Raw genomic sequence first — 19,678 nt, 5'->3', positions numbered from 1 at the left:
TGCCATTCACAACATTTCTTGTTGAAACGATACCAGTTTTGGTGCACTATATGCACATTTCGACAAATAATGTTTCTTCGGTGATGATCAATGCAAAAACAGATTGGAACATCCAAAACATAATACAAATATTGAAAAATAGAAAAAGTACCTAAAGTAACGTTGAAAGTTTTAAAAATATTTATGGCTTAATTAGAAGAGTATTGAGTAAATTGAATCTGATGACAGCGACATCGTTAAAAAAATGCCTTGCTTAGTACCACACTTTCTTTGCTAGGGTCCGATCGATTGGTACAGCTACTGGTTGACTATAAGTATCCAATGAAACTATCCGTCAAGAAGCTGTTCATTCATACTGATATAATTTTATTGAGCTCATCAAGTAAGCAAGTAGTTGATGCAATTGTTACATTACGACTGTTTTGCTCTTTTTGTAGAAATGGTCTCAACAATTTATGAACAGTTTTATTGAATATAGTAAGGAAAACACGTGTCATAGTCACGCAACCGATATTATTTTGTATTGCTTATGAAGACCCGTGCTGTCCCATATGGGTTACAGTAGACCAAAGATAACTTGGATTTTGCCTAATGCCATTTGAAATAAGCCCCGCCTCCCTACTAACCTTGTATTGAATATACGCGGTCTCCACGAGGTCGCTATTAACCAATCGTATTCTTATAAATATATATTAGGTAAGATGTTATTTTGTTTTGCAAAGTGAAGACCCGTGTTGTCCCATATGTGTTACAGTAGACCAAAGTTAACTTAGATTTTGCCTACTGTCATTTCACCGTGTAAATGAGGTGTACATAGACTTGAATGACACTTCAACGGTAATCAATCCTGTAGTTATAAAAAGAAATTAATAAACATTAAAATTGAGATACAATAACAAACAAGACATGTTTGACCTTCCAAACTTACGCTATGAAGGTTATACTAGAAATACGTGACGTACGCACGGAATTCGGAAGCAAACGATTTTTCATTCTTGATATAAGATGAAAACACTATTAATGATATAGATAGAATACCATAACTACTACACGAATACGTCTAAAGACTTAACAGGCGGACTCCGAGTAAATGTAACAGAAAACAGAGTGATAAAATTTCGATTGTCATCAGTGGAACTTGTCTGAAGAAAAGTTTAAAATGGATTTGAAACTTATAATTCTTTTTAATTTTGTATCTTCCAATCCATCGTATTTTTGTCTTCTTTTTTTCTCATAGACTGATTGCAACTATTTTCCTCTCATATTTTACTTATAAGTGTTTTGTTCTGTTTACTTTATATCAAAGAAAAAAAAGAAACTACGTTAAAATTGTACTTATTTATGTATAAAGTACATTCTAATGTTTATAAAATGCTTACTGGAAAACATGTATTCTTTACAGTTCTTATCTTGGCAATAGATTTAAACGAACTATAACAAAAGAGGGACAATAGATACCAGGTGTACAGTCAAACTTATAGTTAGAAAATAAACTGACAACGAAATGGCTAAAATAAAAAGACAGACAAATAATAATACAGAAGAAAAAACATAGAAAACTAAAAACGCAGCAACACGAACCCAACCAAGAACTGGGGGTGATCTCAGGTGCTGCGAAAGTGCGACCATATCCTGCTGCACATGTGGCACCCGTCGTGTTGCTTATGTTTGGTTTTAGAAAATACAACTGATCTCGTAGTGTTGGTGTCAGTTTTCAATTAAAAAAATGAAATTCATTGTCCATTTCAACAAGTTAAAATGACTTTTGATTATATTCAATATCTTCTAAATTCAATTTCAATGAATGACTGGTCACTTTCCAGAAAAACTCGTATGTTTGTCTATTTCTATTTGGACTAATTGACATCACAATACTATCTTCAAGCTTCTGCTGATTTATACCAATTGCGTACGTATTCGTCGTATTATATACATGGTGCCTCATATAGGTATGGTAATGGTAGTATGCAAGTACATCATTGTATCAAGATCTTAGATTTAAGACACACCCTTGGGTCATGGAAAACAATTATATTGATATGACTCATATTCTTCGTGTATTATAAAGGAAGCACGCACTGCGTACAACCGAGTACGATCACATTCAAAACTTGAAGAACGAATGGAATGAAGACTTGACCTTCACTTTGTCATACATTTGTCACAATGGTGGACAATTGCTGGATGTACTATACAATTCTGAAACGGATGCAATTTCAAGGCAGTAATTATATAAAAATATTTCTACATTGAAATCAAAGTATAACTGTGGTCAAGGTTTTGTCAGACCCTTTTGGTCCTAACTGTATTTGGGTTTTTTTCGATTCATTTGTTTTCAGGGACTAGTTTTAAGGACAACGCACATTATATCACCCCTAGTTTTTGGTGGGGTTCGTGTTGTTTATTCTTTAGTTTTCTATGTTGTGTCATGTGTACTATTGTTTTTCTGTTTGTCTTTTTGATTTTTAGCCATGACGTTGTCAGTTTGTTTTAGATTTATAAGTTTGACTGTCCTGTTGGTATCTTTCGTCCCTCTTTTATAAGCAGGATCCCTGTACACGTATGATAATCTGTAAATGTACCGAAATATCTGTTTAGAATAAGCTCCAACGGATACACTGGACGTTATATTAAATGTTCAAAAAGCAAAATATATATAAACATTTAGTAACATTAAAGATGAAACGTGCCTTAAGGGAACATCCAATATCGTCTTTCCAATGTTTTGAGATTCAGAAAGATCCCGTAGAATCCATTAATAATATTGTGTTATTAAGATCATGATTGTCATTTATTTCAGAATCATGTAGTGGTATCCCAAAATAATTCATTGAAGCTGTAAACGATTGATCTGCACATTCTGCTTCATTGGTTGTAGGTCTCTTACGTATATTTCTTATTCGCTGATATCATAATAATCGGATTGCCATTCTCTAGAAGAAGAAACACGGTTTAAAGTTCCTATATTCACTGTATAAGTAAATATTTTTTCCATTCATAACTTGCGTAATGAGTATTCCGTCTGATCAGCAAACACTCTTCTATCTAGCAAATTAGCTTTAACTCTGTTCGATCTGATTTTTCTCAAAGTCGTGTATTACATCCTCATCAAAATCAGAATAACAATGCAAACAGCATTCTCTTCATCTAAACTACTGAATCCACATTACAACTTAGTTTCTTGCCATCGGAATACTCAAATAGACCATTTCAGAAATCATACTTCCGTCATCATTAACAATATTGCACAGTCATAATACATGTCCTTGTTACCTTGTTATCAATATCTGGACCAATGAACATGACCAATTTAGAAATCCAACTTTCCTCCTCAACAAGATTGTGCAGTCTTAATATTGGTCCTCGTTATCACGTCTCGACAAATCAAATGTTCAAAACAAGACTTCTATTGTATGTTTAGATTTGTTTTGTCACAGACATTGTAAATGTTTAATGACAATTAATAAAATTATTATTATAGAGTTCATGAAAATTTGTAAGATCACTTGTGCATGCCACGAGTATGACCAAATTGTCATGCACCAACACAAATCTGTTTGTCATTTATTTTAGTATCATCGTTACAGGAACTACTAGTCCTAGTGTAACGGAGGGGGTCGGTGACGACACCTCCCGGGACGTGTAGCGGCCAGTACTTCGCCCCTATTCGACCATTGGGATACCTGATATCAGATTATGGCTGAACAACAGACAATGAATTAAATGAAACTATAATTTTATTCACAAATGTACAGTAACTGCATGAATATTAAACAAAGTCGGAAATAAACAGGAGTCAGAAAACTTTCTAAAATAGAGTTCAAAAAAAAAGTAATTTCAAATGTAAAATGAAAAATAGAGTGTTCCCAGAGTTAGTCTTAAAAGTAAAATAAGGTATATTTGCTTCGCGTTGTGTTTTAAAGTGGTAAAATTGCACCAAAAAGGGGTGACTAACTCTGGCGAACTGCACCGAAGTGGTGGCTAACTCTAGACTCGATTAGTACTAATATTAGTTCCGGCGAGTATTTGGAGGCCTGTGCAAGGCCGACTCCGACTGAATATCAAATGATATCCTAAACTTGTCATTAATCAGGAGAACTTAAACATAAAAGGTACTGAAGAAAAGTTAAATAAATGAATATTCTTAAAACATTATAAAAACATCGAAAGTTAAATACTATAACAGTTAAATTAACATTCATTACTTTTATCTTACTATGTTTAAATCAAATTTAACTTAAAATAAACATTTAAATACTAAATAATTAATCTGTCCAAATTAAGGGGAATTAATCAGGCACATCAAAGCACATCTATTACAATCCTCCCCCTTAGGACAAATATTAAAGAAATTAATATTTGGGAAAAAAATATTTAAAATAGATGTGTTGAAAACAATAAACAATATAAAACAATACAAACAAAATGTCAATTAATGTCACAAAAATGTCAAATTAACACACGGCCCAACCATCGGGAAAGTTCCAAACGGTATAAACGTCCAGGAATAGGCGGTAAACACAGTTTATAAAGTACAATAATCCATAGCATATATATCCAACGGTAAATGGCCACAGCATATGTACAGCATTCCACAAATAGTCCTTCAAACGGAAACGGAATGTAAATACGGCTAATCTGCATGGTTCAAGCTGTACCAGGTATAGTCCACCAATTGTTGATCTCACAAAAAACACTTTTAACATGTGTTTTCGGGTTCTTTAAGTCCATCGTTGTACCAGGTTTAGTCCACCATTGTAGATCTCACAGAATCACGTTAAACATGTGATTCCGGGTTCAAGATGATCAAACGTTGTACCAAAAGTAAGAAAGGTGTTCTCGATACAAGAACGGCTTACTATATCAGCTGGTTGTCTTCGCACAAAAACTAACTGCCACTCAATAGATTTCTGCCATGACTTTAAAAAGTCACAAAAGGAATACCATAACCCAATGAAACAAATTTATAACAATAAAACTTGTTCAGAGAGGTTAAAAATCCAAATAAATGAGCAAACTCATAAATAAAACTATTCCAACAAGAAACTAAGCTACAATCTAAACAAACCAACATCTAAAGAAAACACAATCTAATCAAACAACGTTTTTGAGAGTGGTTTCGATAACAAAACCGGCTCATTAACGTGACCAAGAAAAACACCAAATCCAAAAACTTTGAAACCATACCTTCTAAACAATAATATAAACTGACAAAATAAGTAAAATACTAAATATACAAATTAAAACTAAAAAAACATACTATATGAAAACTTTACCTGGCTTATCCTTCAAACAAGATAACTCATCCATGGTAGAAATCAAATAATCAGATAAACAGCTTTGAAAATCAGATGGAAATAAACTTTGAACTTTGTTGACAACTTTGCATGATTTTTTCACATTTTTATCAACTGAAGTAGAAACTGGTTTTTCTGATTCAACAACATGAACAGAATTGACACTTTTACTAATCTTATTGGGACAATTAGCTCTGATATGTCCAACAACCGAACAATTGAAACAGGTTTTAACTTTCAACTTCCTATAAACCGGCTTTTTAAGAACTTTGACAATTTGATCAAAACCAGACTTCAAACAACTAAAATCGAAGTTTTCTTCACTTTCCTTAATTTCACATTCAACAGTTTCAACTGTCAAATTAAAAGACTCAAACTCTGTAGCCAAAAATATAGCATCGTCAAAAGTTGCAGGATGCTTAAAATGGACAAACTTTCCCATTTCCTTCTCTAACTTTCCAATAAAAAGATCCATAAAATAAGTTTGCATACTTTGAAAATTATCTGGATATGCACGATGACATAAAAGTTTGAATCTATGTCAAAAATCGAACACAGATTCATCTGACAAAATTAAACAACTATTCAGTTGAAATTTATAAAATGCTACCCTTTCCTTAGGATTAAAGCGTTGAAAAAGTAAACTTTTCAAAAAATCATAGCTTTGCAACTGAGTTGGAGTAAGAAGACGTAAAATAGTTCGTGCTTCTTCTCTTAAGTTTATTACTAACTGAAGAGCCTTTTCAGAAAAATTCCAGTTATTCCAAAGACTAACTGCTTCAAATTGAATAAAATAATCTTGTACATCGGCACTAACATCGTCAAAAGAACAAGGTTTCTGTTCAAACTTTATCATTTTTAAAATCAAAAATTGAACAAAATCAAAATAAATGTAATAAAAATATTCAAACCAAAACTGAGGGATCAGGTATCCTGGTCACGGCACCATTTGTAACGGAGGGGGTCGGTGACGACACCTCCCGGGACGTGTAGCGGCCAGTACTTCGCCCCTATTCGACCATTGGGATACCTGATATCAGATTATGGCTGAACAACAGACAATGAATTAAATGAAACTATAATTTTATTCACAAATGTACAGTAACTGCATGAATATTAAACAAAGTCGGAAATAAACAGGAGTCAGAAAACTTTCTAAAATAGAGTTCAAAAATAAAGTAATTTCAAATGTAAAATGAAAAATAGAGTGTTCCCAGAGTTAGTCTTAAAAGTAAAATAAGGTATATTTGCTTCGCGTTGTGTTTTAAAGTGGTAAAATTGCACCAAAAAGGGGTGACTAACTCTGGCGAACTGCACCGAAGTGGTGGCTAACTCTAGACTCGATTAGTACTAATATTAGTTCCGGCGAGTATTTGGAGGCCTGTGCAAGGCCGACTCCGACTGAATATCAAATGATATCCTAAACTTGTCATTAATCAGGAGAACTTAAACATAAAAGGTACTGAAGAAAAGTTAAATAAATGAATATTCTTAAAACATTATAAAAACATCGAAAGTTAAATACTATAACAGTTAAATTAACATTCATTACTTTTATCTTACTATGTTTAAATCAAATTTAACTTAAAATAAACATTTTTAAAAATACTAAATAATTAATCTGTCCAAATTAAGGGGAATTAATCAGGCACATCAAAGCACATCTATTACACCTAGTAACAAATCCATGAAGGAGAACATCTGTATACTTTGTTTTGATAAATATTTTAGTGTCAAATATTTGTATGCATATATTAAAATCACACTGTAAAATTTTAAACTTGCTTTCTTTTAGTTTCAGAGGATGTTGTTTGTCAACAATAATGAACTCATCTGAAAAAGAAAAATGTCATCCGATGTAATCTTTAACTCTCTGAAAATAAGATGATAATGACATTTCCTCTTCGATGCCATTAGATATGACGCCAAATTTCGGGGCACTTGAGATCACCCCTTGTTTTGGTGGGGTTCGTGTTGCTTATTTTTCTATGCTGTGTTATGTTTACTGTTGTTTGTCTGTTATCTTTTTCATTTTTAGCCATGGTGTTGTCAGTTTATTTTCGATGTATGAGTTTGACTGTCCCTCTGGTATCTTTCGTCCCTCTTTTCTAAGCAACTCGCCAAATTCGAATTGTATTTTTCTGGAAATCTTTATTGATATTGTCCGATTAGTTTAAAGGAAAAGTTGTAAATGAGATTTAAGAAGAGTTCAATAATATCTAGGTGGTATTGAATTATTGCAAACTGAAAATTGTATTTAAGTAGAAAAAAAAATCACAAAAAATACCGAACTCCGAGTAAAATTCAAAACGGAAAGTCCAACATCAAATAGCAAAATCAAAGGATAAAACACAACAAACCAATGAACAACAACTGTCATATTCCTGACTTGATACAGGCATTTTCAGATGTAGAAGTGGTGGATTGGACCTGATTTTATAGCGCTAATCCTCTCTTTTATGAGGCTCGATATTAGTGTTCTGATGTCCAACATGGCATGAAGAGTAAATCAGTATTTATTTCCAAAAACCTTGCGTCATTTTTCATATCGAGTTTGGTTTGAATTCGCCGTGACATTTCACAGGTGCATGTGCAATGACATGAGAAAGAAAAAAATGTACGCTATTCTAAGCGATGATATAGCTTCTTTTAGCTTTTGGGAAAGGATGGGCTGACAGAAAAAAAGTATGCTGTGCTATCGAATTGTATTTTGTATTTGAATTGTCTGACTCCTTTGTGTAAAAAATCTGCAAATAAATTTATACTTGATGCCTTATGTGTTCAAGAACATGAAGAGGATTAACAACAACAATAATTTTGAATGTTCCAATATGCCAAAATAATGCACTTGGAGATATTTCACACATTATTCGATCAAATACAAATGTAAAGTACATTCTACGATTTTCACTCTGTGTACAATGTTACCTCGTACATTGTTTGTTTGGTTTTTTTTTTGTTTTTTTTTTTTAACTTTTTAACTTTTTTGGATTCGAGCGTCACTGATGAGTCTACTGTAGACGAAATGAGTGTCTGGCGTATATACAAATGTAGTCCTATTTACAAGTATATGTATATTAAAGTATATATGATTGTCAATATACTCTGTACACAATTTCCTCACCTAAACCCTACGATAAAATTTACTCTTTCTGTTAGATCCCTTTTTAGTCATAGATCTTCGTCTTGTTTTATCTGCATTTTACCAACTACAAAATCAAAGACCACTTTCAAAATTATCATGAGGAAACGTATTTATCGACCAGATGGCATATATGTTTTTTTAAGAATGATTTTTACTTGTCATGCCACAGACACAAATATTGTCTTACAAAAAATCCTATTTTTTAGAATGATGGCCGTGACTTTATATATAGGGGCTTCAAATTCAGTAGGGATATTCGTCTCACTATAAATAACCATATATCTAGGAATTATTACAAGCGCATACGAGTATTTGATTAAAGTATCCAAAAACAACTTTTCTTTGTTTGGGACATTTTTAAGTAACTATGACCTTGACATATCAGATAGTGGCCTTCAAATCAATAGGTGTCTTCCTGTTTTTTCATTTAACAATATATCCAAGTATGGTTTCAATTAAATATGCAGTTTTTGATTTAGCATCTGGAAACTACTTTTCTGCGCTATTTTTTTTTTTTTTTGACTTAGTATGGCATTGACCTTGTTGGGTTTAACCTCTCAATCAATAAGAGATTTTCGCATCGTTATATCTATGTGAGTTATAATCTAATGTTATTTAACATACTGGAGTAAGTATTCGGAAAGGAAGATGTCTGACAGGTCAAAGACTATAAATATATTATTAGATTCGAGCGTCACTGATGATATAAAAAAGAAGATGTGGTATGATTTCCGATGAGACAACTATCCACAAAAGACCAAAATGACACAAACATTAACAACTATAGGTCACCGTACGGCTTTCAACAATGAGCAAAGCCCATATAGCAGATTTTTTTCTAGACAACACGCGCGTCTGGCGTAAATACAAAAATGTAATCCTGGTATCTATGAGGTTTATATCCCTATCCCATCCTTGAAAGCGATGGGTGTCAAAAATGTAAATTACGTCATATTAATAATATTGGCCTATGCATTATGAGTGAACGTGATAGTTTGCATGGAATTGTATTTGTACGGGTAAATGTTTTCCACTAGTGGTCAAGTGCTTTCAATTACGTAAACAAGTGGAATACTCTTTCTTCTATGCTGTAATATATGACTAATATCTAGTCAGTGTTTTCCGTTGTAAACAAATAATTCGCTCTGAAAGCGTGACCTGGTTTCATATCTCAGTTCGTTGCACTGGTATATGACAGGGGAAGATAAATCGATAGCCGAGTTTGTTTACGTTTTCTGTTTGTATACGTAAGCAGAAACAATAAGAGATTAATTGGAGGTCAAAATGCAATTGGGTATATCAAACGATGAAAAGGGTTAAAAAGGGAAGGTTACAGTTTAAAAATGTTGAGTGTACAGGGTAAAAGGGATGCGATCGATACGTTATAATATTATAAAGCAAATCTGGAACAAGTGTACTAACAATATATTAAATGCCCCAGAGCAAATCTCTGTTTTCGAATTTAACACTGTATTTAATAACATGTTATTGTGAAATTCAGCAACAAATTTTATACTGTTTAAGAAAACTCGACATATTCCTATTATACATTCAGACAAAAATAACCCCAGGCAGTTATAAAATAGACATTTAAACAGTTGCATAACGGATACTAAATCGGTCAATACATAAACGCTGTTCTCTCATATAAAGTTAAATGACCCAAATTTGATCATGTACTTGAAACAAACAACTAAATCCGCAACCATAACACTATTTTAACAAATAAAGACAAATATGTTTTTCGACTACATGAACTTGTTTTCGTGATAATAATTACATGTTACAGGTATTATCTAATAACAAAATAGGCCCTATGACTGCCAAGTTTTTATCGTACTACAAGTACACCATGAAGAAATCTTTGTTTTATCAACTGTGTTTTAATACCTGGTAAAGTCCCATTGATGTATTTATAAACGCGACATAAACCTTGCAATACCAACATCTAAAGGTCAACCTATTTTTCACTTTGGCTACTTTAATCTGTTTCACAAAATAACATTCAATCCAAATTCTTTTTTAATTTTTATTTACTGGATTTTGTTCTGTTAATCATAGTTTATTTATCAACGTTTTTTGTTCTGCTATACTGCATAAATTCGGTAATTCCAATACGAAAACAACAGCTGCTGTGAAAGATCAATATAAGAACAAAGGAATGTTTTACTGTACACACATTTTTTTACATTTGCTGTTAATCCTGTACTTTTCAGACTGTTGTTGAGTTTAACCCATATTTCTTTTTCATGTTTAATTCACATTAAACTGATAAAATTAAAGGATTAAAAGCCTTCAGTATCAGCTTTACAAACAGATACTATAAAAAAGAAGATGTGGTATGTGATACTAGTTGATCACAAATGCAAGGGTCCATTTATCTGTATATTTAACATTCAGTGGCCAATATTAGAAGTGGTAGAGGCAACAAAAAGAAACCAAGAATACAAAGGATTCAATATGGAGATAAAATCAGCTTTCAAATTTCCAGTGAAGATATTTTCCCTTATCAAGTAACTTAAATGCCTTTCTCCGATGTACCCTGTAGGATTGCTGTCTCTTTGATGTACATCTCATATATCCTTGATCTGATCTTAAAGCATAAGAAAAGTTTTATCTGTTTAGTGTGTTATTAAGTATGATTGGGTTCCTACATAGATGTAGGTTGGTAGGCAAGTGGGAGTTTTTATCTCGACCCAAGACATCACTTTATCTATGCTTGACCTAAAAATGTCATCAAGATGTAGGTTAAGGCTGGTACTCAACTTGGGTAGAAATGTACTGAGGCACACTAAAACCAAGTTTTGATTCGCCAGGGAAGTGCTGTTTTTTTCTCTCTTTCTCATCATGCCTGTCAGATAAAAAATCTAAATAGAGTGTTTCTTACACTTTATTTCTTTTACAATTATATAAAACATTAACAAGTTTTAAACAACCAATCTTTCAATAATTACACATGTAACCTGTACCTTTCATGCAATTTTAACACTTATAACCAATGCTTCCACACTAAATTAGCACAAGTGTATTTCCATACAAAATTAGCACATTTCAAACACACTTCCATATAAAATTAGCACAAGTCAACCATAACATCATACACAATTAGCACTGTAAGAAAAACCATATACTTCCATACAAAATTAGCACTAATTTAACATCCACACATCTTGTATAGATTGCACCAAATTAAATTATTACTCCCAGCACTTAAATACTGACCGTTTGCAAAAAATCTCCAACTGCTCACAAAATGTCTCTTTGGAACGAAAATATATCTATATCGAAATTACATTAAAAACTAATAATGCCATTTTCAATTGCAAGTGAACATGCATATTTTACAACTTTCACAACTTTTGTTCACTTTTTCTCTCTAATTGTTCACAACAAACTTGTATACAATTTCGTCACATACTCTTTCTTTTCAGATGGCAAAATGTATATAATTCTTAACATTTCTAAATGAACTTCATGTACATGTACATTTTTTACCTTAGTTCAGAACATGTTCAAAATTTACAATTTTAAGAGTTTTACACAATATAACTAAAGGTCATATATTCAAGTCATACACTAATTTGCATGTTCATGAATATTTAAATTAATATCACAGCACCATTTGAAATAAGTTCTGTTTTTCCAGACTGACGGTTGCCTACAACAGCAACGCCCTAGTGGTATCAACTTCCTTTAAGCCTCTACGGGGCGTGTTCAACAAACTACTGATTGTTTGTGAGTTTTCTGAATCCCTGAGGGGGGGCGTCAGTCGTTCATAGAATAAATCACAGATAAATTGTTTGGAATTTTCAGATCTAATGCTGGTTATCAAGTGTTTGTGTCGAGTCCATATAACTCAGAATAGCGCGTCCTACGATCCGACATTGTGCTAAATCTTGATATACTTGTTGTGCATCACAAGCTGGGAAAACATGATACATTGGTGGCTCCACCTGGAAAATAAATTTAAGCAAAATTTAAATATTTGTCTCAACACATTAGAACAATTTAAAACAGTCATATACAAGTTGAACAACAACATAATAATTTGGATAGTAGTAGTATTTTTACTTTCTCTGGTATCTTTTTTTATTATGATTCTTGGAATACTTTCATGTTTTAATAATTATTCATTTTTACTTTACATGCTTTTTCAACATGTTCAATTTCTTTTCAATTGTAAAAAAATAACTTTCCCATCAAATTACAAACGCTCCCTTTTTAATTAATGTAGTCATCCATTTTATCATTAAAATATTTTCTTTGCTTTTTCGTGTGTTTTTTTTTCCTTCCTCAATTGTTTTTTTTATTCAACTTGCTCTGATTTAGACCCTAAACAACAATGAACAAAGAACAACATTTTTCTATGTTTTTTTTATTATTAATTTACCTTATTGTCAGCCACCATGTCAATGATTTGTTGTAGTTGCTCAAATGTTCCCTGAGGAATGCCAGCTATACTTTGTTGTTTAGCAGCAAGTACATTCAAATTGATGCTGACTTCTGACAAAGTGTTTCCACCAACAAGTATTAAACCCTCCTGTAATGGAATAAAAAAGTTATAAGCAACAGTTTACATCTACATGTATAGCTGACAATCTTTATATCGTATAAGTAATTTTGAACAGAACTTCAAATTTGTCCTAAATTTTTTAAATACCAGCCTGCAATTTCTGAACAAGTGTGTTGTTCAATTGCCTTTGCAGGTCGGATTATATAATTTTCACAGACTTGGGCGACATTTAAACATTCTTTAGTATACTTCTCCATTTTTAACATGTTTAAAGACCCAACACTTTTCAGATTATTCAATTTAGAAACGCTACTTGAATTGAAATGTAAAATATTGCCTAATATCTTTTTGACCAATAGAACTTAATAATCAAGTTATTCCAAGGATATCAAAAACTAGCCTAAACTGTCAATGAAACCTACCCTATTCAGAACTTTGAGATCTCTTTGAACTGTTCTGGGGGAACTGACAAAATCCACTATAACATCTACTCCGCCTCTGCAAGCATCTAAAGTCCTCTCTACGATGTACTGTTCATGGTCTTCTTCATTCCAATGTATAATGTCATAACAACCATGATCTTGGGCCGCTAAGAGTCTGTCGATGCTGTGATCAGCTACATAAACTCGGACCCCATTATCTGTTGGGCCTACTAAAGCCTGGGCTATTCTGACTGCCCATAAACCTAATCCACCAGCACCAATAATCATGACATTCACACAAGCTGGAAAAGAAATGAAAATGTTTAGATATAAATAACCAAGACGAAACTCTGTTGTCTTGAGTGGAATATATAACAATACTGTGTTTCTTCCAAGTAAATATGCAAAATGATGCTCCTTTTTTTATAATTATTACCAAGTGACAACCCACATTTATATTCTGTATGTTAACTGTTTTTAAGTTTTCTCTCTTTCCCATTTTCAGATTTTTTTTATATGTTAATTTAATATTCATCAAGCATGTCAAGGTTTAAGAAATATGAACCACATGTAAAGAAGTCTGACAAGACACTTACATTTTACTTCTCTTAATTTCTCCACATGTGACTTGGCCTTGATCAGTGCACAATATGCAGTCAGTGCACTTCCAGACAACTGTGCAGCTACTTCAAGAGGTATTGATGGTGGAATCTGTATGCAATTTGAAACATCACTAACAGCTAAATATTCGGCACAGCCTGTGCTTAGAACACCTTCATCATGGTAAAGGATAACTTTGTCGCCCTGTGTGAAGTTTTTATTTGGCAGTGAGCTACAGACATCTTGTACATATCCAGCAATTTCCAAACCAGGCAATTGTGGTCTGATGTCCCTCTTCTTAACTTGGCCTTCTGCAAAGCAGGCACCTGCACAAGCAACCTGAAATACATAAACAAATAAAATAAATATTTGATGAGTACATTGAATTAAAATGAATAAAATAAATAACTCAGTGGCACCTAAGATATCAAAAGATCATATACGAGGCAAGTACATATAATATAACTATTAATATTCAAATTCAAATGGTCAATTGAATCTATTATACATGTACAAGTCATAAATGTGTACATACATTGTAATCACAAATGTAGATTCAAGAAGATGTGGTATGTGTGCCAATGAGATAACTCTCCATCCAGGTCAGAATTTGAAAAGTAAACCATCATAGGTCAAAGTATTTTGAAGTATTTGATATACATGTTCAAGTCCTGATTATTTCTGTCCAGATAATCAGTTTTTAATCTAAGTTCAAAATATGGAATAAGTAAAATTTGAAATTTATTGATTAAAATGAAAGTTTGACCTTGTTATCGTATGCATACACGTTCACAACACATGTAGAAATGTATATATATATCCATGTCATGTAAATGTACAACTTGAACTACATGAAGTCCTGATAATTTTTTGATTCCAGATAATAGGATATCTGATAACTAAAGTTCAAACTCGTTAAGTTTTCCCAAGTACATCTCTTAATTAAAAATTATCAAAATTTAATTACATTTTTTGAAATAAATAATTAATTAAAATTGAACTTACTCGAACTAATAATCCTCCTTTAGGTATGGGTGGCATTGAAGTTGATCCACACTCAAATGGGGATACACCAACATCATTCAACAGTCTTTCGTTATCCAACATCTTTCTGCAAATAAATAATTTATTTTACTGTCTAACCTTCTAATATATACGTAAACTTTCCAGAATTATACTGACTAACGCAATACACACTGTTTACATGGATCGATCACTGTATCTGGGACTCCATGTGCATTCGGTAAACACGCAGTGATCATTCCAACTTTCATTACGCATGCGTACATAATCATTTTCTATTTTTAGAAACAGGGAAAACAGCTGATCAGTGAGTGATCGGTGACCATGAACAAAGAAAACAATAAACCGCAATGTACTAATAAACAAAATGGGTAGGAAACGTGTTAAATTTCTATGACAACTTGTTAAAAGGGGAATGTACTAACAAATAAAAGCATAGAACTGAGAGGTAACGTTATATCAAATTTCAAACAAAATATAAATAACCAATTTAGTCTGCAATGTTGACAAAATTGCCAGTTAGGAAAACATCTTTGACTATACCCTCAAAATATTTTAAAAGGTAACTGTCCACAATAAACTTTATACATATAGAAATTCGAAAAACAAGAAAAAAAACATTTTGTAAAAAACTAAACAAAGTTATGAATAAATTATTAACTTACCTTATTTTATTACAATACGTTTATCATATAATTTTATAATCCTTGGTTTAATATTTGAATATTAAAATATTCCTTCAATTAATGTTAATATATTTTCACAATTTCTTTCTCAATAATATTATCCAACTTTACAACAGCAATGATTCAAGCAAACTGAAGTCTTTATCACGCCAAAATGTAAATATAATCCTTGGGAATCACCCCGTCTTCACGTGGACACAATTCGGTCGAGGGGCACCGAAAGGATTCAGTGTTATTGCATATTTCGGATTTGTTTACGAGAAAAACATAATGGCTTTAAGTTATGATTTATTGATTATTTTTTTATATCATGTGTTTGCTTTGAATTATAAAAACAAGATAATTACGCTCAAACTAAGTTAATAAAAATATCGTCTGTTATAGAGTTCATTTTATCTATTTTAACCGCAAGGTCAGTCAGCCGACTGTTAAGTGAACAGCATCTACTGAAAGTATACTAGTGACCCAGATTAGTGAGGTCAAGAGATAATAACCGTGCCATCAAACGTGACACATTAAATTGAAATATTAAAGTTTTCTGTTTTCAGTTTTCATGAGTTTAATATGGGGAGCTTGATGCGAATAATTTATTGTTTTTCAATCAGGAAAAAGAATGCATAAGATTTATTCTCTGTGTGCACCTTGCGTGCAGCATTCGTGATCAAATTCATAGTCTTTTCATATTTTGGTGTAAAATGTTTTGTTTTTAATCTGTATGCGGTCGGTAGGTATTATTATTTAAAAATTAAAAATGAGGCGTATAATTAAATATTTATTGGTTATTGATCGTGAAAAAGAATTGTATCAGATTTGCTGTTAGTGTGTGCTCCTTGCGTGCAGAATTCGTGATCGAATTCCTAGTCATATATCTGACTGTACATTTGTGCAACACGTAACCATAATATCACGGGTTAAATTAGTGATACACTATTTGGGTGTAACTGTTGCAATGTATAATAATGATTCAAAATGATTTGTGTTTTTTATTCTTTGTTCTAAAGATGGTATTTCTCTTTTAGCCAAGTAAAATTTGGTGTTTTGCGATACGAATACACGGAAATAAAGGTATAATTTGTCAATGTTCACACATCTCTTCGCTATTCGTGTCATGCAAAGACCCTTGTTTTCCTGTACATCTCATTTATTTCATTTATAAAAATAAGAGGGGCGGGCTCGAATATTAAACAGTAATAAATATGCTGGGTTTTTTTTCGTTATTTTTTCTGGGGCGATTTCAAAGGCGACCCAATGTGAACATTTTGAAATATAAACAAAATATTGTTTGCCGTTTTACACTAGTCGAATAGTTGATCCCAAAAATCACTTTTCAATGGGATTTAGCACATTTGTCGGATAATCGAGACCCAGAGAACAGTTAATGCAACTGTTTAACTATTAAAATGAAAGTGTCTATAGAACTTTGAACTATTCTTACTAACCAAAAATAGGATCATATATAGACATTCAATTAGTAAATTTAATTTGTAAATCTTGTTCAGTTTGAATTGGCGATAAACTTCAAACAAAAGAAACTTGTAGATATAGAACACAGACTGTAACATTCGCATAGTATAGAAGATGATTTCATTGTGTATGCCCCGCCGTAGGAGAGGGGCATTTATAGCTACCATTGTCTGTCTGTACGTCCCACGATTGGTTTCCGTTCTCTAACTTTAGTTTGCCTCAACCAAATGTCATGAAACGTATATAAATACACAATTGCTTATTACTACTTAAGTCAGACAGGGCATACATATTGATGGCTTCGCATATCTTAACCTTCCCCCTTTTTAATCATGGTTCAGTGGAATACGATAAATCATCAAATGACTTGCTGAATTATTAGTATTTTGGAACATACCAAATATAGTCATTACCTTTGTGGTGCATAATTTATAATATGATAATTTTTTTTAATTTCCAATGAAAGTTGGTCATTGACGGATCCAGGGGGTGTCCGAGGGTTGGAACCCCCTTTTTTTAGCCGATCAATGCATTTGAATGGGGACATATAGTTTGACCCCCCTTTTGTCCTGGGTTGGGAACCCCCCTTTTTAAAATGGCTGGATCCGCACCTGTTGGTGATGTTGCAACTGACTGGCCTGGTGCTAGTCCAAATATATATTACGTCTCCATGGCAAGGCTGTTCTAAGTTTTTCTGGGGGGACGTAGGAAGGCGTCCCAGAAAAAAATTAAAATAGCTTTGCCAGACGTCATAATTATTTGGGCGTCCCAGAAAAAAATTAAAATAGCCTTGCCAGACGTCATACCGGTAATTATTTGGCAGTGGCGGATCCAGCCATTTGAAAAAAGGGGGGTCCCACTTATATGTCCCTATTCAAATGCATTGATCGTCCAAAAAAGGGGGGTTCCAACCCCCGGAACCCTCCCCCTGGATCCGCCACTGTTTGGACTAGGCCTGATGCATGTAATTTGAACGATAGTATATACCTTATTATCGCGGTTGAGATGTCCTTCAATAGTTTTCCAATTTGTTTTGCAATTGGTATCAATAAAGTGTGTCCCGTGACAGGAACACGTGTTGTATGTTTGCACGGATATCATATGGGTTTTACTTTCTAACGTCTCGTAAACTTAGGGTGTATTTGATTCAGTCGTAAACGTAGGGCGTATTTGATTCAATCGTTAACTTAGGGCGTATTTGATTCAATCGTAAACTTGGAGCGTATTTGATTCAGTCGTAAACTTGGGGCGCATTTGATTAGTCGTAAACTTGGGCGTATTTGATTCAGTCGTAAACTTAGGGCGCATTTGATTGAATCGTAAACTAAGGTCGTATTTTGGTCGTATTTGATGGATCATTCAGTCAAATTGGTTTTAGATTAACGGTTAGGGTTAGGGTTTTTGAAATTTAAATTTTAACCAGATTTGTGTTCTAATCTCGAAAGAATTAACTGTTCATACAACGATTAAGAACCGGATTCGGTTTTGCAGAAAAACGAACGTACCAGTTTAATACGGTTTCGAACTATATTTCGGACAATGAGCAAAAGATTCACCGAACATTCATGACTTAAAATACTGAGAATGATATGACACTGGCTTCATTTAATGATTTTGTAAATATAAGATTTTCCGCTTTTCGTTTTGAAAATATCACCAAGGTTTGCATTCTAGATTCTGAATATTGTGCCCCAACTTGATTAAACGCCCCATTTTCAACCTTGCTTGATTTTTGATTTCTCAATAGAAGTATTGCAAATTGATTAATGGAACAATATGAACAAAATTAGAACGATAATTCGAGAGAGTACACTCAAACTTTGGTAGTCATTAATCAGATTATTGTATTTCAATGATATGTCTATACGTACGTATAGTGAAAATAAACAAATTCGTCATTTATCCCCAAAAAAATAAAACAAAAAAGAACGTCCCAGATTCAAAATTAAATCAAATTGTATAAAACATTGTGAATGCTTCCTGTTATCGCAAACAATGAGGACTTATTGGTGACCTTCTGCTGTTGTCTGTTCTATGGTGGGGTTGTTGTCATCTCAAATTGACCCATTCCCAATTTCCATTCTCAATTTGAATCAATATATCAATAAAACCTCAGTAAGTAGTCGAGAGCGCCATTATTGTGTTACTCTTTAATCAGATATTTCACTTTCACTTTCAATGGTATTTTTATTCAAAGTGTATTTCAAATTTAGTTATGTGAAATATGTCTTTTCGGTTCATTTTATTTGATCGCAAACATTTTACGAATAAAAATATGTACTAACCTTCGACGTGGTATTAAATATGGAAAGTCCAAAACTACTGACATACTGATACACTTGTTGCTATAAAGTAATGTGTAATCGACTGACTTAACAATGTAAAGAGATGTGCAGGCACTTGCTATTTATTGCAGTCAAACTGGTTTTAGTTGACAGTTTCAGTTAAAAGCAGTTTTCGTTGACCAATTTCGAAGCAAAATTTTGATACAGATATTAACGGTTTAAAACCTCTTCGAGACGGTTTGC

The 19,678-nt window shown here is 32.8% G+C and overlaps 1 protein-coding gene across 2 annotated transcripts; it reads right to left on the bottom strand.

Moving 5' to 3' along the window:
• Window positions 1-12,001: 12,001 nt before the first annotated feature.
• Window positions 12,002-19,514, bottom strand: LOC134699492 (uncharacterized). 2 transcript variants are annotated; one of them, XM_063561097.1, is made up of 6 exons: window positions 19,436-19,514; window positions 14,983-15,088; window positions 13,974-14,316; window positions 13,378-13,679; window positions 12,833-12,982; window positions 12,002-12,395 (listed from the first exon to the last, which is right to left on the bottom strand). In XM_063561097.1, exons 1-6 carry the CDS (start codon window positions 19,477-19,479, stop codon window positions 12,258-12,260), a joined length of 1,083 nt encoding a protein of 360 aa, XP_063417167.1. In that variant the 5' UTR covers window positions 19,480-19,514; the 3' UTR covers window positions 12,002-12,257. The 2 variants fall into 2 exon arrangements, with proteins under 2 accessions (XP_063417167.1, XP_063417168.1); XM_063561098.1 differs by lacking the exon at window positions 19,436-19,514 and adding an exon at window positions 15,666-15,790.
• Window positions 19,515-19,678: the final 164 nt, after the last annotated feature.

The sequence above is a fragment of the Mytilus trossulus genome, unplaced genomic scaffold (genome assembly GCF_036588685.1).
Source record: "Mytilus trossulus isolate FHL-02 unplaced genomic scaffold, PNRI_Mtr1.1.1.hap1 h1tg000070l__unscaffolded, whole genome shotgun sequence".
NCBI lineage: Eukaryota > Metazoa > Mollusca > Bivalvia > Mytilida > Mytilidae > Mytilus > Mytilus trossulus.
The sequence above is the reverse complement of the archived record's forward strand: the minus strand, read 5'-3'. Positions and strand labels throughout refer to the sequence as shown.